General features: G+C 40.8%; 1 protein-coding gene across 1 annotated transcript in view; it reads left to right on the top strand.

Moving 5' to 3' along the window:
- Window positions 1–8,712: 8,712 nt before the first annotated feature.
- The window catches only part of ACP3 (acid phosphatase 3), a 41,135-nt gene continuing 34,710 nt past the window's right edge, over window positions 8,713–15,137 (top strand). The window contains exon 1 of the mRNA XM_081106086.1: window positions 8,713–8,893. Within this exon, the coding sequence (XP_080962212.1) occupies window positions 8,780–8,893 (114 nt within the window). The 5' untranslated portion in view covers window positions 8,713–8,779. The remainder of the gene's footprint in view (window positions 8,894–15,137) is intronic.

Below are 15,137 nucleotides of genomic sequence, written 5' to 3'. Positions count from 1 at the left end.
GCCACATGGGCTAGGGCAAGTATGCCACTTTGATAGAGAAAAAAATATACATGAAAATGGTCACTATATGGAAATAATGGTACAGTTCACAATGAAGATCCAGTTAGCATTCATTTTTATAAGGCAAATATTATAGCATGTAAATATATAAGGCAACTTAAAAATGCAATGAGAAGTGGGCAGAAATACAATTACAGTAGGAAACATTAGCTTGCCTTTCAAAATTAATAAAAAACAAAGTGCCCTGTCACCAAAACATTTTGAAACCCTCTCTCAATTTGGTCAAGAAAAAAATTCAAATAAATAGTAACTAACTTATAAAATAATAATATAATCACAATGCATAAGAAACTGAGTAACCTCTAAAGCCATCATGAAAACTCATAACTTTAAGCTTTTTTATTATTGACCAAGAAAGAAAGCAAAAGTGAACCAAATGACACAACATGAAAAAAAAGTAAGAATAAAGCAGAAAGCTATGAATTAGGAGGTGGGGGAGAAAAAACAGAGACAAAGCTATAAATACATCTGAGATTTGAACCTTGAACCAACAACGAATAAATGGTTCACTGGCTCATATAATTTTTAAACAAACTTACATGTGAGAAAAAACCACACACATAAATATAAAGGGAACTTAAAATATTATAAGAAAGCTGGATGAAATGGATTATTTTAATATAAATTTTCAAACTCATATAAAATATAAATTAAATATTAATATAAATGACAAAAACAGTGAAAGAAATGGAGTAAAAACAAGGAGACTAAAAAACACAGAGAAAATTGTCAAACAGCTCCCCTTTGAGAACTACACAATGCTGACAATTTCACAGGGATAGCAATCAACTTCTGTCAAACTTACAAGGAACAAGATTTCACATGTTATTAAAATAGTTCCCAAGCATGAAAGCAAAAGAGGGCATTCAAACAGTATTTACAGAGCCAGGGTAACACTGACACCCAAATCTGAAAACGATAACAGAAAAATACAGACCAATATTTTATGAATGCTATTTAAAAAGCAAAAATAAAATGATAGAAATGGAACACAGTTGCACATGGAAAGAAAAATGCAAAAGGAATGGTTGCAGCAATTTAAAGTTCCACATGCTAAAAGATCAAAGGAGTTAAAATAATTTTTCCACAGATGTTAAAAATCCGTAGAATGTTCACTATCTATTCAATAGATTTTTCTTAATTTTTAGAGATTCCTAATAAAGCAGGATTTTTTAAATTCTATAAATGGGAATGGTGAAGAAATGTGTTTGTATATGTGTGTGTGTTAAGTAAAAAATCCAGCTTCCTGCCTAACAGTAAAACATTAGAAGTAGTTCTTTTAAAGCCATAAATGGGGTATAAGTGCCCCTATAGCACAACTATTATTTAAAGTTATGTTTTAAGTACTAACAATTAAAATCAGAAAAGAGAAATAAGAAAAAAAAAACCCACACAACTGGAAATGTACTCTTAACAAACTTGTGCTGAATAAAAGATAAACGAGCAAACAATGAAAGTAAAGGAATGTGGAACTGTTGTAGCCAAGACCTCAAGTGGACCCTTGGCACGGCCTGGTCGTTGCACTATAGGTCCGTGGCGTATACTACCCAAGACATGTATTTCCCAACCCCTTGCTCCTGAAGCCTTTAAGACATTCTCCGCCTTCCTTGCTTTCACTCATCATATAAACTCAATACTTAACACACACAAACACAGAGCGGGGAAAACCCACATCTTCTTCCTCAACTTCTCCATCTAGTTCCCCATTTTCAGCTCCTTTTCATGCAAAATTGTTCCAAAGAGTCCTGGTGGCTGTTAGTTCTGTGTCCTCATTTCTCATTCCCTTCTCAGTCAGTTCTGAGTGTACTTCCATCTTCCCCACTTCATGAACACTGCTCCTGTTAGAGTCAGCGCCACCTCACCTTGCCCAATCCACTGGCCACTGCTTCTGCCCTCACCCTTCTTGTGCAAATACTCAGGGCTTTTGAAACAGTTGATTTCTTCCTCCATGAAATACTCTCCGCCAGCTCCCATGACACTACTCTTCTGTTCCCTTTCAAGTCCTCATCAACACCCTCCCAGGTCCCTCCTTCACCCCAATTCAGAACAACTCCACAGTGCTCTGTTCTTGGTCCTTTTCTGTATACTTTTAAAAAACAACATTATTGAGGTACATATACTTACATATCATAACATTCATTTTAAGTGTACAATTCAATGATGTTTGGTAAATATACAGAGTTGTCCCAGCAAGATCCCTCTTGCTCATTTATAGCTCATTCTGGTATCCACACCCAGCCTAGGTAACTTCTGATCAACTTTCTCTGTGTATAGATTGGCTTTTCCTTTTCTCTTTTCATACATTCTCTGTATGTGTTGTCATATAAGCCTGTGGCATTATATACCATCTCTATGTCCAGGATAACCACATTTATGTCAATAGCCTCCGTCTTTCTTCCAGACTCCAGACTCACATATCCACTCGCCATTCAGCATCTCTGCTTAGATTGAAATGTTGCTTGTTTACTCCCCTTGGTATAGAGGCTGAGAGCATGGTCTGCAGCAAGACATCCAGGATTTGAATCTTGGCTTGTCATTTATTGGCCGTGTGACCTTACCTTAAGCAAGTAACTTACTCTTTCTGTGCTTTAGTTTCCTCATCTATAAAACAAAGTGTAATTAGAATACCTATTGCATGGTATTATAGCTATATTATAGGTATCGCAGAATTACTCTGTACCTAAATAGTGACAGCAATCTTGAAACCATAAATAGGACTAATTCAAATGAGAGAGATGGTGAAAGAAGTAACCTAGGACCTTGGTGATGTCCTTGAGCCCCTAAATTAACCAAACCTGGAATATTCTACCACTGTTATATGAAAACACAGATGGTTCTTCTGCACCTCATGGCCAAAAGCATTCTGATATGTGACCTTGGTAACAGCACAACCATCCATCCAATTCTCAAGCCCAGAGCCTGGGAGTGCTCCTTGATTCCCACTCCCCCTCACATCTCCTATCCAAGGCTGATCAGCTCTTCCCTCCATCCTCTTTTTTCCACCTCCCCTTGGTCCACCTTGATCCAAGCTATTTGTGCCAATGCTATAACCCCCTGGCTGTTCTCCTCGCTCCCTCATTTGCTTCTCTGAAATTCTCTCTGGACAAGTAGCCATAGTGATTTTTAACACATATCCCTCCCTTGATTAAAATTCCTCATTTGTCTCCCCACTGCATTTAGAATAAATCCAGGCTCCTCACCAAGCAAACAAGACCCTGTGTGATTTGACAGCTTTTCACCCCTCTGACTACATCTCCTCCCACCATATTCACAAATCTCCAGCAGAGGAAAAGCAAGAAAATCACCTGCTGATTATGAGTTAAGTCAATCCACCAACCTCCACAGGGAGAGCTCAGCTCCATGGGCTGGGTTTTACACATACAACAGGAACATATTGTCCAGTGATGCGGGGCATGGCCTTTGGGATCATACACCCTTGGTTCAAATCTTAGCTGTGTGACTATGGGCAAGTTGCTTAACCTCTTTGTGCCTCAATTCTTTTACTCTATAAAATAGGGATCATAATGTTTTTATAAAAATGTTGTAGAGTAGTTGCCAGATTTAGAAAATGAAAATACAAGATGCCCAAATATTGCATAGAACATACTTACACTAAGGAATTATTTGTGCCCTGGTTGGGTGGTTCAGTTGGTTGAAGTGCTATGCACCAAAAGGTTGCAGGTTTGATCCCTGGTCAGGGCCCAAATGGGAGGCAACTGAACAATGTTGTGAGCTCTCTCTCTCTCTCACACACACACACATCAGTTAAAATAATTAATTAATGAATTAATGTAAAACAATGCCATTAAATATCAAAATTTTAAATAAAGACAGGATCAGTATTACTGTTTTTTCCTTTCACTTCATGCTCCATTAAGGCTTGGCAGGACACTGATCCTGATCTTATCTGAATCTCCTGAACTGGAATTTCTGGGAATGAGGCCCAGGAATCTGTATTTCATTAAGCTTCCCAAGTGACTCTTACATGTGTTATAGTTAGAGAAATACTGGAAAGATGATCTCAGTTATAGCTTACTTTGATACTTTCCAATGACATAGTGATTGGTGATATGAGGGGATGTTTATCTAAATATTAAACAATAGTCATTTTATGCAAGGGCAGATAGAAGTACACACACACACACACAGTGATTGGTTTAGGGCAGTGGTCAGCAAACTGCGGCTCGCGAGCCACATGCGGCTCTTTGGCCCCTGAGTGTGGCTCTTCCACAAAATAATACGTGTGGGCACGCACATACAGTGCAATTGAAACTCCGTGGCCCATGCGCAGAAGTCGGTTTTCAGCCTGGGCGAGTCTATTTTGAAGAAGTGGCGTTAGAAGAAGTAGGAGGTGTCGGTCGTTGGTCGGTCAGTCGGTCTGTGGGGCGACAGGAGAGGCAGCGCAGGCGGGCTGCAGGATACACAGCGCGGGGGAGGTATATTGTTTTGAGGTATGTTTGCTGAGGTCGACCCCTTCCAACTCTCCCATCCACACTCCTCTATCTGAAACAAGTATACAAGATGAGTGTGGATGGGAGAGTTGGAAGGGGTCAACCTCAGCAAACGTACCTCAATCAGATTGAGGACGTTTTTAGCAAAGGCCAGCTTAGAAGTACCCTAATTAAGTTATTGACAATGTACCTACCTATATAGTTTAAGTTTAAAAAATTTGGCTCTCAAAAGAAATTTCAATTGTTGTACTGTTGATATTTGGCTCTGTTGACTAATTAGTTTGCCAACCACTGGTTTGGGGGAAAAGAATTTTTACTCTAAACTTCCCTTATATTAAATTTGCCTCAAAGCAGCTAACATAGCAACAAGGTTCTGACGCAATAATTCACCTTTATGTTGACTGTTAATCAATCAATATTATCGGTGCCCAAAGTCCATATGGCACTGAAAGCCAAATAATACAATTGTGAAGATGTAGCAAGTCAGAGAGTTCAAACATAGGCTTTCTACCTGGTGAACAGCCAATATACCTGCTAATGGGTTTCAACTCCAACCCAGTCTCTTGCTATCAAAGGCATACTTAGTACTTTTATAGCCTTCCATCTACCAAAAATCATGAATTTTTTCTTCATAAATATTTGTTCATTGTCGTGATTCTGTGTTACACCACCCAGGTCTCTCTTATGAGCTGAAGGAGTAATTCACCCAAGCTCTTGGGAACTTGTCTGATATCACTCAGCTGTCAACTCCTTTGAAAAGTGTCCTGGCAGAAGGGAGCCACCTTACACAGGGCCAAACTCCCTGCCAGGAGCAACCTGCACCCAATGACTGGCTAATGTCAGAGTAAAACGTCCTGTCTCTTCACCCCAATTCAGAGCAACTCCACAGGCCGTCCCTGCTGTAGAACTCTAGCAGGATCAGCAGGATTTCCTTCTGTTCAACCCTGCCCATTTCTCCTCCCCTTACCTTTGCTGATCCTGAGAACACTCTCTAATAAATTTTGCATATGCAAATCTCCATCTGGGTGTTTGCTTTCCGATGAACACAGCCTGTTCCACTTATGGGATTTCCTAACACATACTAATTAGAGGTTGAACATATGACGAAAGAAATATCACAAGGGCCCTGGCTGGTTTGGCTCAGTGGATAGAGCGTCGGTCTGCGGACTGAGGGGTCCCAGGTTCGATTCTGGTCAAGGGCACATGCCTGAGTTGCGGGCTGAATTCCCAGCAAGGGGCGTGCGGGAGGCAGCTGATCGGTGATTCTCTCTCATCACTGATGTTTCTATCCCTCTGTCCCCTCTCTCCCTTCCTCTCTGAAATCAATAAAAATATATTAAAAAAAAAAGAAATATCACAAGGAACATACAACCAAGATTACTTTATCCATCAAAGCTATCATTCAGAATTGAAGGTCAGATAAAGAGCTTCACAGATAAGAAAAAGCTAAAGGAGTTCATCACCACCAAACCAGTATTATATGAAATGCTGAAAGGTATCCTTTAAGAAAAGGAAGAAGAAGAAAAAGTTAAAGATACAAATTTTGAACAACAAATACACATCTATCAACAAGTGAATCTGAAAATCAAGTGAATAATCTGATGAACAGAATGAACTGGTGATTATAATAGAATCAGAGGCATAGAAAGGGAATGGACTGACTATTCTTGGGGGAGAAAGGGGTGTGGGGATGCGGGAAGAGACTGGACAAAAATCGTGCACCTATGGATGAGGACAGTGGGTGGGGAGTGAGGGAGGAGGGTGGGGTGGGAACTGGGTGGAGGGGAGTTATGGGGGGGAAAAAGAGGAACAAATGTAATAATCTGAACAATAAAGATTTAATTTAAAAAAAATATATATCACAAGGAAACTAAGGTGATTCAGCCAGTAAGTTCTGCTAATCCTTGACAATAAAATGATTAACAACCTTCATTGGGACGTTAAGGAAGGCATCTCAGTATTTTTTCAAGTTTCACTTTCAATGCTATCATATCCCTATGTTTATTCCAGATGACTCTTTAAGTCTTTCCAAAGGCTTTGTGCATTCAAGATTCAAAAGACCAAAGGAGATTATAAAATAGGTTTTATCTGAGTTGATGTCCTTCAAACCCTACTTCATGGTGTGCAGATATGCATTTATAACCTTCTCCTCCCCTTATAATTTGATAATCAAAGTAGGAGTTTGGATGGGAACTGAGACAGAATTATAAACTACCCACTTATTCCAACTTGAATTAAGTTTGAATTGAGATGTGTTCAATTCAAGCAGCTTTTTGTTGTTTTTTCTATAAGAAGTTATTGCTGTTGTTGTTCTTACTTGAAGGGCTAAAAGGAGCCCAGAGGAGGTGACAGAGGTAGTAGGGTTTGGGTTAGAAGGAGGGCTTATCTAACCTAGCACAACCTAACACAGGTAGGTTACAGAACCAGTGTGATTATCAGGAGGCACTATAACTGTAGTCAGAATAGTATCAGGCATCAATCTCAGGATGAGTCAGGGAAGAAGACCAGAGAACAAGGAGCAGGCTGATCCTTGAGAAAATAAGACATTGAACAGAATCAGGTGTCCGGCACAATGTAAGGCCCGTGGTTCAGAAATAAGCCTGTGAACAGTAAGCAGACACTGGCGCTTCCTTTCCAAGGTTGCTTGGCCCACACAGCAGGGATCAGTGTGGCAACTTCAGCTCTGCCCTGGACCACCTTTTTTCCCTGCGCCCATCTCCTCAAAATCTCACCCACTAGAAATGACAGTGGAGACTGGCAGGTGGAGAATGTAATGGCAAGAGAGGCTCACAAGTCCCCTTAAATGTCTAACTCTAACCACACATGCTTTCACGTTTCACATACATTTCCTCGCACAGAAGAACAGCTCTCCCACACACTGCATTCTGGGGCATCCTCGATCACATCACAACAGCACCCTCCCGTCACAGGTAAGCACGGTGTGCTGGGGAACAGGTTGTGGGGAAAGCATTGCTCCCCTCTGCTAGTGGGGTGGAAGCATCAGGGACAAGAGCTCTGCTTGAAAATCCCATTTTAGCCTATGATTGGAGCTGACAGGATCAGAGAAATGGAAGCGAAGTTTCCTTAGTCCAGATTATCCTCTTCCATAGCTTCCCCGATGAGATCATGGCTGGAGAGGCCAGGGTATGACTCACCCAGAATGTCAGGCTCATGGCCAACGTTGGTGATGGACAGTAAAGAGTTGGAGTTAGTTTGTTGTTGTTGTTGGGCTGTGTCATGTTAGGAAATAAACTTTTAACCCTAGTTTTAAAATATCACAGGTGAGCCCCATATATCTTACCGTCTGAGTATAAAATTGCTCTTGCTCTTCTGCAATTTAAGAATACCTCTACAAGCTACATGAGAGTTCTAGAAAAGGGAGTCACGTATAGCCTGGGTAAGAGATCCAAAACATGCCAGTACCTGTGTTACCGGTGAGACGAGGAGACCTCGGTTCTTGTCTTTTTGAAAGGAAGATTTCAATCAAGAGACCAAGTATAGAAAAGCAAGCAAGAATGTACTGACCACAGCAAAAATATACTGAGGACAGTGAAACAAGGAAGGGCATAGAAGAAGCAACAAGAGAGCCTAGGCTGGGCTGCTTTGGCTCACTGCGAAGTCAGAGAAAAGGGGGCCTTGGTGACAGGTTCAAGGGGTTAGCCTGGGACGAGCTACCGCTGCCCGTTGCTCCCCGCGCCTGGTGGCCAGGGCAGCAAGCTTTCACCTTAACTTCTTGCTACCGCTTTCCCTCTTCCACTTGTCCTGGAATTTTCCTAGCTTCTTAGCATCCTATTACATCGCCAGTTTCTTCCACAGTTCACCCCCTTAGAATTCTGGACTCCCAAAAGATGAGTCATGACTGGCCCAAGGCTTCCAAAGCCGGGGTAAATCTTTTTCCCAAGTGACAGCCACAACGCAAACGCTGGGTCACACCCCATCGAAAGGAAAGATAAAGCTAAACTCAAAAGCAAAACAAAACAAAAAAAATGCCTGCGAATTTGCTCTGCCACCTTGAGCCACAGCATCCCCTTCCCTGGGTCTCCTTCCAACTGAAATCCAGAAGATTGCGATCTCTCACACCTGGCCCCAAAATTAATCTGACCGTGCCAAACCCCGCCCCAAGCTACCTGGAGGTTTTACAAGTTAGGAGTCTGGCTCCTCCCAGCTCCTCCTTCTCTTTTAATTCTGGATTAAATAGCTTCCCCTTTAATGGCTTTTGCAGGGGAAGTTGCACCTCCTAGGTCCTGCCAGCAGCAGCTCTCCCCAGCATGACAGCTGCCCGGCGCCTGGTGGGCAGGGCAGCCAGCCTTAGCTTCTTGCTCCTGCTTTCCTTCTGGCCGGACCCAGGTGTGGGAGCTAAGGAGCTGAAGTTTGTGACCCTGGTGAGTACTCTTTTCTCACTGCTTTTCTCTCAAAACTGTGACCAGCAGGGGCTGAACATCGAGTGTCAGGTTTCTGGTTACCCTTCTGTTTGTTGCCTTGGGGAGACCAAACTGGGAGAGTGAATAATCAGGTTTCGCAAGTTCCTGGGAGTGAAGTTTTAACGTGTGCTGATGCAAAGGTGTTTGGTTTGGGTATTTTTGCCTTTGCCCATGTTCCTCCTTTATCCACTTTCTTCACAACTGCCTCAAATGCAGACTCCTTTTGACAGCCAATCCAGCCGGGAGAAGAAGCCACAGCTGGCGCTGTTTAGTACCAGGGGCTGAACTAGCTTCATTCCGTTTAATGATGATTTGTTTGCAAGCCCAAAAAAAACCCCAGTCATTTCTGAGTGAAGAAACCCTTCTCTTTATCAGTAAATTTACAAACAGTGTTTGAAACAGAGAAGTAAAACTAAACTTAAGCGTTCTAGGATGACTTCCTGATACATCTATTTGTTTGACCACTGAAATCATGTTTTTCCCCACCCATATGTGTGACAAGTTATGAGAAAAGGTGGCGGGGGGGAGGGGGGTAGAGGCTGCCTAATGCATGATGTTAGGGAAAGAAAATATACTGTTGGCACTGTTTTAAAAATAGAAAGAGTTTGCAAAATAAAGGGGATTTACCACTTTACATAGGAGTTCTGGAATTAATCCTTCTCTTGGTTTCTGTTTGTGTATGTTTTTCTCTGTATCTCTGTTTCTCTTTTATCTGTTTCTGCCTCTGACCCTTTCCTTGTCTTTCACAGGTTCTCTCCCTCTCTTTCTCTCCCACATTTTTCCTTTGCTCGTGAAAGTATGCTGATAAATACGTAGATTATTCTCTCTGTAAGAATGTTCATGATTTATTTTTAGAATGTTCTTAAAAATTAAACATGAAGTTCCTATTTTGTCAGCTTAAGTGTAGTCAAAACTCCTTTTCCTTCTACAAAAAAAAAAAAAATCATAACCACGAGTTTATGCAAGTCATGATTCTTAGTCCAGTAAATCTTTACTAGGCCATGAGTCGGCAATGAGAGAGAGAGGGAGAGGAGAGCCAGAGAAATATACCGTCAATTTATTTACAGACGATTCACCAGCTGTCAGGCTCCTGTGCTGAAAAAGCTGTGTAATATTGTGTGCTAACATGGGAAGTTAGACTTTCAGTTATAGAGGGAAATCCATGCGAGTTAGACTTTTAGTTCTGTGCATGGGTTCCTTTGCCAACATGTGCATTGAGCAAGGGTGGGAATTGCAGAAATTGCCCTGCAATGCTGTAAACCTGTGATAAGCCAGTTCGGTAGTGATCCTCTCTGAGATATTACAGACAACCCTCAGTGAACTGCCTGTGTTTGGGTCTCCTCCGTGTTTTACTACAGCCCAGGCCAACTTCCCTTGACTACCAAACTCTCCTCCACTCTTAGTTAACATAAGTGTAGGGAGTCCCAGTTAAGTCTTCCCTAAGAAAAACCTTACAGAGGTAGTTCACTGGCAGCCAAAAACAATGAACAATTCTCACACAAAGCCAATGTTAACAATTTCTCCTACCACAGCTTTCTTCCATGAATGGCAGATGAAAGGCAACTTAATACACCTTTCTTGGCCCTTACAAAACAACTTCTGTCCAAGGACTTAAGCCAGAAGATATTACCTTCATCTTTCTATGGATTATAGCAAATGTTTGACTATAAATGGTTCCATTATATACCCCGGAAAATCCGTAGAAAATTATCAGGAGAACCAGAACGAAAGAAAGGTGCCTCTGATTAAAGAGATAATATTGACAATAACCCATAGTTAATTGAGTGCTTACTAGGTGACAGGCACTGTTCTGAGAGTTCAAAATGGACTATTTCACATAATCCTCCCAACCACCCTATAAAGTAGTGTTGCCAGGAGAGCACAGGATGTCCCATGAAATTTTAATGTCAGATAAACAGCAAATAAGTTTTTAGTGTTAGTAGATTCCATGCGATATTTGGGCATCTGGCAATCCCTATAAGGTTTTTTATGATCCCTATTTTATAGATGAAGAAAATTGAGACACAAAGAGGTTAAGCAACTTGCCCATGGTCACACAGCTAAGATTTGGACCCAGGCTGTATGATCCCAGAGGCCATGCCCTGCGTCACTGGACAATATGTTCCTGTTATGTGCATAAAACCCAGCACCTGGAGCTGAGATCAGCCTGTGAAGGTTTGGAGTGTTGTCTTAACTTATAATCCGCAGGTGGTTTTCTCCCTTTTCTTCTGTGATCCAAAATAAATAAATCTCCCCCAACTCAGAAAAGCTGTTCTTGGCAGGAAGGACAGGAGACTCGCCTTGGTCCTTGTTCTGACTCATAAGCAGGGTCACCACATGATCCTCTAAAACAGGGTCACCAAAGCGTGCCCCATAGAATGCTAGTTGGACGAGCTATTGATAGGCATTGCTTGGTGGAGTGGGTTTCAATAGTCAAATCAGCTTTGGGAATTGAACATGCTTTAAATTGTGTTTAAAGGTCTCTTAAATGCAGGACTCCCATTATACTGTAGCTTTCAAAGAAAGAATTTTGTAAATTGTATTTCCTAAATTTTGACTACAGAATCTACCTCCTTTTTTCCAGAGAGTATGCCGTAGGAAACCCTTAGAGAATTGCTATTTTTAAATTGTTGCATCCTAATGTACCAGCTTCAATAATTATCACTCATGGACAATCTTGTTTCATCCGTATGCTCACACACTCCTACTGTAATCCTGCACATCATTATTCCATCCATGAATAGGGAGATGCCTTTTGAAAGCATTCTCTCTCCCCAAACAAGGGGAAAACCACAAGTTCAGGTGATCTCAGACAGAGATAAAAACTCCTCGTTCCACCAAGGTTTTACAAAGAAAGAGAAGATGAGTCACCTCAGCCTGCACATCAAAGGGCTGAGGGTTCGACACCCGGCCCCAGTCAGGTGGAGTGTGGGAGACAACCAATCAATGTGTCTCTCTCACATCCACGTCTCTGTCTGTCTCTCCTTCTGCCTGCTCTCTCCTTCTCCCCCCCCCCCCCACCACTCTCTCTAAAAATCATTGGAAAAATGTCCTTAGGTGAGGGTTAACAACAAAAATAAGAGTCACAGTATAAACCAGCCGTGGGCATACTACAGCCCGCAGGCCGGATCCGGCCCGTTTGAAATGAATAAAACTAAAAAAAAAAAAAAAAGACCGTACCCTTTTATGTAATGATGTTTACTTTGAATTTATATTAGTTCACACAAACACTCCATCCATGCTTTTGTTCCGGCCCTCCGGTCCAGTTTAAGAACCCATTGTGGCCCTCGAGTCAAAAAGTTTGCCCACCCCTGGTATAAACTCTTCTTATTCTTTATCGTTAACCTTGCAAAATTCTTACTCAGGCCATAGAATATCCTGTAAGAAAATAGCCTCTAAATCTTAAGCACAGAATCTCTACACTGGGATGAGTAACTTCCACACTGTGGTTGGGCAAATTCAAATGAGGCTGGCCATCATGCTTTTCCAGGGACCTCAGATCTTCAGGGTTCTTCCTCACTCCTCCAGGAAAGGAAACATTGGCAAGTTACTCCTCAGGTGGGCAGCCCAATACTGTTCTAAATTCTCTAGTGCAATGTGCCAAAATAAAAGTGGAAAGAAAGCCATACCTAGGAAAACATTAAACTTTCATTGATTCAAGTTCCAGAATCACTTACCAGATATGAGACCACAGACAGGCCACTGAATCCAGCTGAGTCTCAAGTTTTCCCCAAACTTAAAGTTGGGGAGAATGACCATAACTATACTTCCTACTTCACAGAGTTGTCTTTAGGTTCAAATGTCATGACATCCATATGAAAGAGTAACCACGTTACAAATGTGAAGTCATCAGCTGAAACAGAAGCTTCCCAACCTTTTGGATAAAATCTAGCTGATCTTTAATTATTCTTGTTTAAAATTGTGGTAAAATGGACAGAACATAAAATTATTCCCATCTTAACCATTTTAAGTGTGCAGTTCGGTGGCATTAGGTGTATTCATATTGCGGTGCTACTATTAAAACCATCCAACTCCAGAACTCTTTTCATCTTTCTTTTTTAAACACAAAAGCAATTGATTTTAATTATCACAAATATTCTTCCAGTGAAGGCACTTGTCTAAGATAATGTATTTTTAGACAATTACAAATAAATAATACCTCTCTTGATACACAGTTGTCTTGCTATAAAATTTGGAGGGGCATATTGATAATATATCTATTTGCTCTGAATTACAAAGCTTGGATAAATGTTATATCTTTTTCATTGAATATATTACTTCTTACCTCAGTTTTTTGTTTGTTTGTTTCTGTGGAATTAATTCTTTTATTTTTTCAAAAAATCTTTATTGTTGAAAGGATTACATATGTCCCAACTTTTTTCATCTTGCAAACAGAAACTCCGTACCCTTTATACAGCAACTCCCCATCCTCCCCTCCCCTCAGCTCCTGGCAACCACCATCCTACTTTCTGACTATGAATCTGACTACTCTATATATTTCATATAAGTGAAATCATACAGCATTTGTCCTTTTGTGAATTACTTACCTTACTTAGCATGATGTCCTCAAGGTTCTAGATAATCCTTTATTATTTTTAAGCTTATAAACTTAATAAAATACAAATTGTACTTTATAGTTTATAAAATTAATAAGGAAACTTCGTAGTTAAGCACATGTGTAACTGAAAGGGATCCAAGAAAAGGGAATGTAAGGTACTAGATCATTATCTACACTATAACCTTAGACTACCTAGAACCTTAGGCTAACTATGTCACCTCTTTGTACTCAAGTCTTACCCACGATGAATTATAATTCATTTTCTCTTGGAGGTGGCACATCTGCAGTATGGTTTGAGGAAGGAAAAAGCAGGAGGGGAGAACAGAGAGCGAATGCTACCACAGTTCAGGAAAAGCACAGTAAAGACCTGAGTTGGAAAATAAAGGATGAACTTCTTTAAAAAAAAAAAATTGTGAAGGGAGAATCCCTATGGGTTGAATAATAAGGAAAAAAAGAGAAACCAAAATGACTCTGAGTTTTCAGTTTTTGGTTGCTGGAAAGATGATGATGTCATGGAGGTGGGATATATACGAGGCATTAAACATTTGAAATTCTTAAAAATTAATATGAATGATAAACACCGAAGAAACTTACAGTACTGTGTACTACACAGCACACGATAGCATCGTGTTTAAATGTGCAGACCACCTGAGTTTGATTACAGCTCGACCCCTTACTAGCTGTGTGGCTTTTGATAAGTAACTTAACCTTTCTGTGCCTCAGTTTCATCATCAGTAAAATGGGGATAATAGTACTTCATGGAGTTGTTGTGAGACTTCATTGAGTTAATACTTAGAAGTACTTATAAGCCTATCTGGTAAATGCCCCAAACATTGTAACTATTATTAACATACATACACTTACATAATACATACAATTATCCCATGTGTGCTTTTTGTAACATTCATAACCAGTTAATTAAAATGCCAGGATTTGTTTTTCTTTTCTATTCTTTCTGTTCTAAAAAGGATTAAGTATTTACATGTCTTTTTTTCTTTTAAGTTTGTTCATTTTTCTTCCCAGCTTTGGGTCCCTGGCCCAATAAAAACTAGAAAAAATAAAAATTTAAAATGTGACTCAAGAGTTAAACAGAATTTATTCACTCCAACCACGGTTTGACTTACTGATCCATTGACTTACTTGTCCTTTCCTTCATAACTTTTCTCTAGAATAAGATTGGCGACTGCCCTTTTATTTGCTTTCATCTTAATTGTTCATGTTTGAACAATTCCTTGGAACACAGGCAGGAACTTCTCAAGGCCTATAAATGTTATCTTCTGCTTCTATCAAAGTAAGAATCGCAGCTACCATATTGTGAGCATCCACTAGATGCTAGGCTCTTACATTTGTATTTTGAATCCCCCAAATGACCCAGCAAGGCGTGTAATATTATCTTGGTATTAAAGAGGAACTGGAACTTCTTTGGGACATACTGGGTGCTGGGGACTCCCGCTGTAACTGTCCGGAGCCACGCCTACAAATCGGTTGGCATCTAAAAGAGGGACCAGGGAAAACTCTCTACTGGCAAACAAAACCAGGGCTCCCGCCTCCACTCACGAACAACCCTCCAGGGTCTCTCCTGGGCTCAGCGGCCCCCTAGGCCTACATGTCCTTCAAAGGCATCTCGCTGGGCAGAGTGCGGGGCAT

This window comes from Myotis nattereri (assembly GCF_964212035.1).
Source record: "Myotis nattereri genome assembly, chromosome: 14".
In the NCBI taxonomy this organism is placed as follows: Eukaryota; Metazoa; Chordata; class Mammalia; order Chiroptera; family Vespertilionidae; genus Myotis; species Myotis nattereri.
Note: the sequence above shows the minus strand (reverse complement) of the source record. Positions and strands in the feature narration are given on the sequence as shown.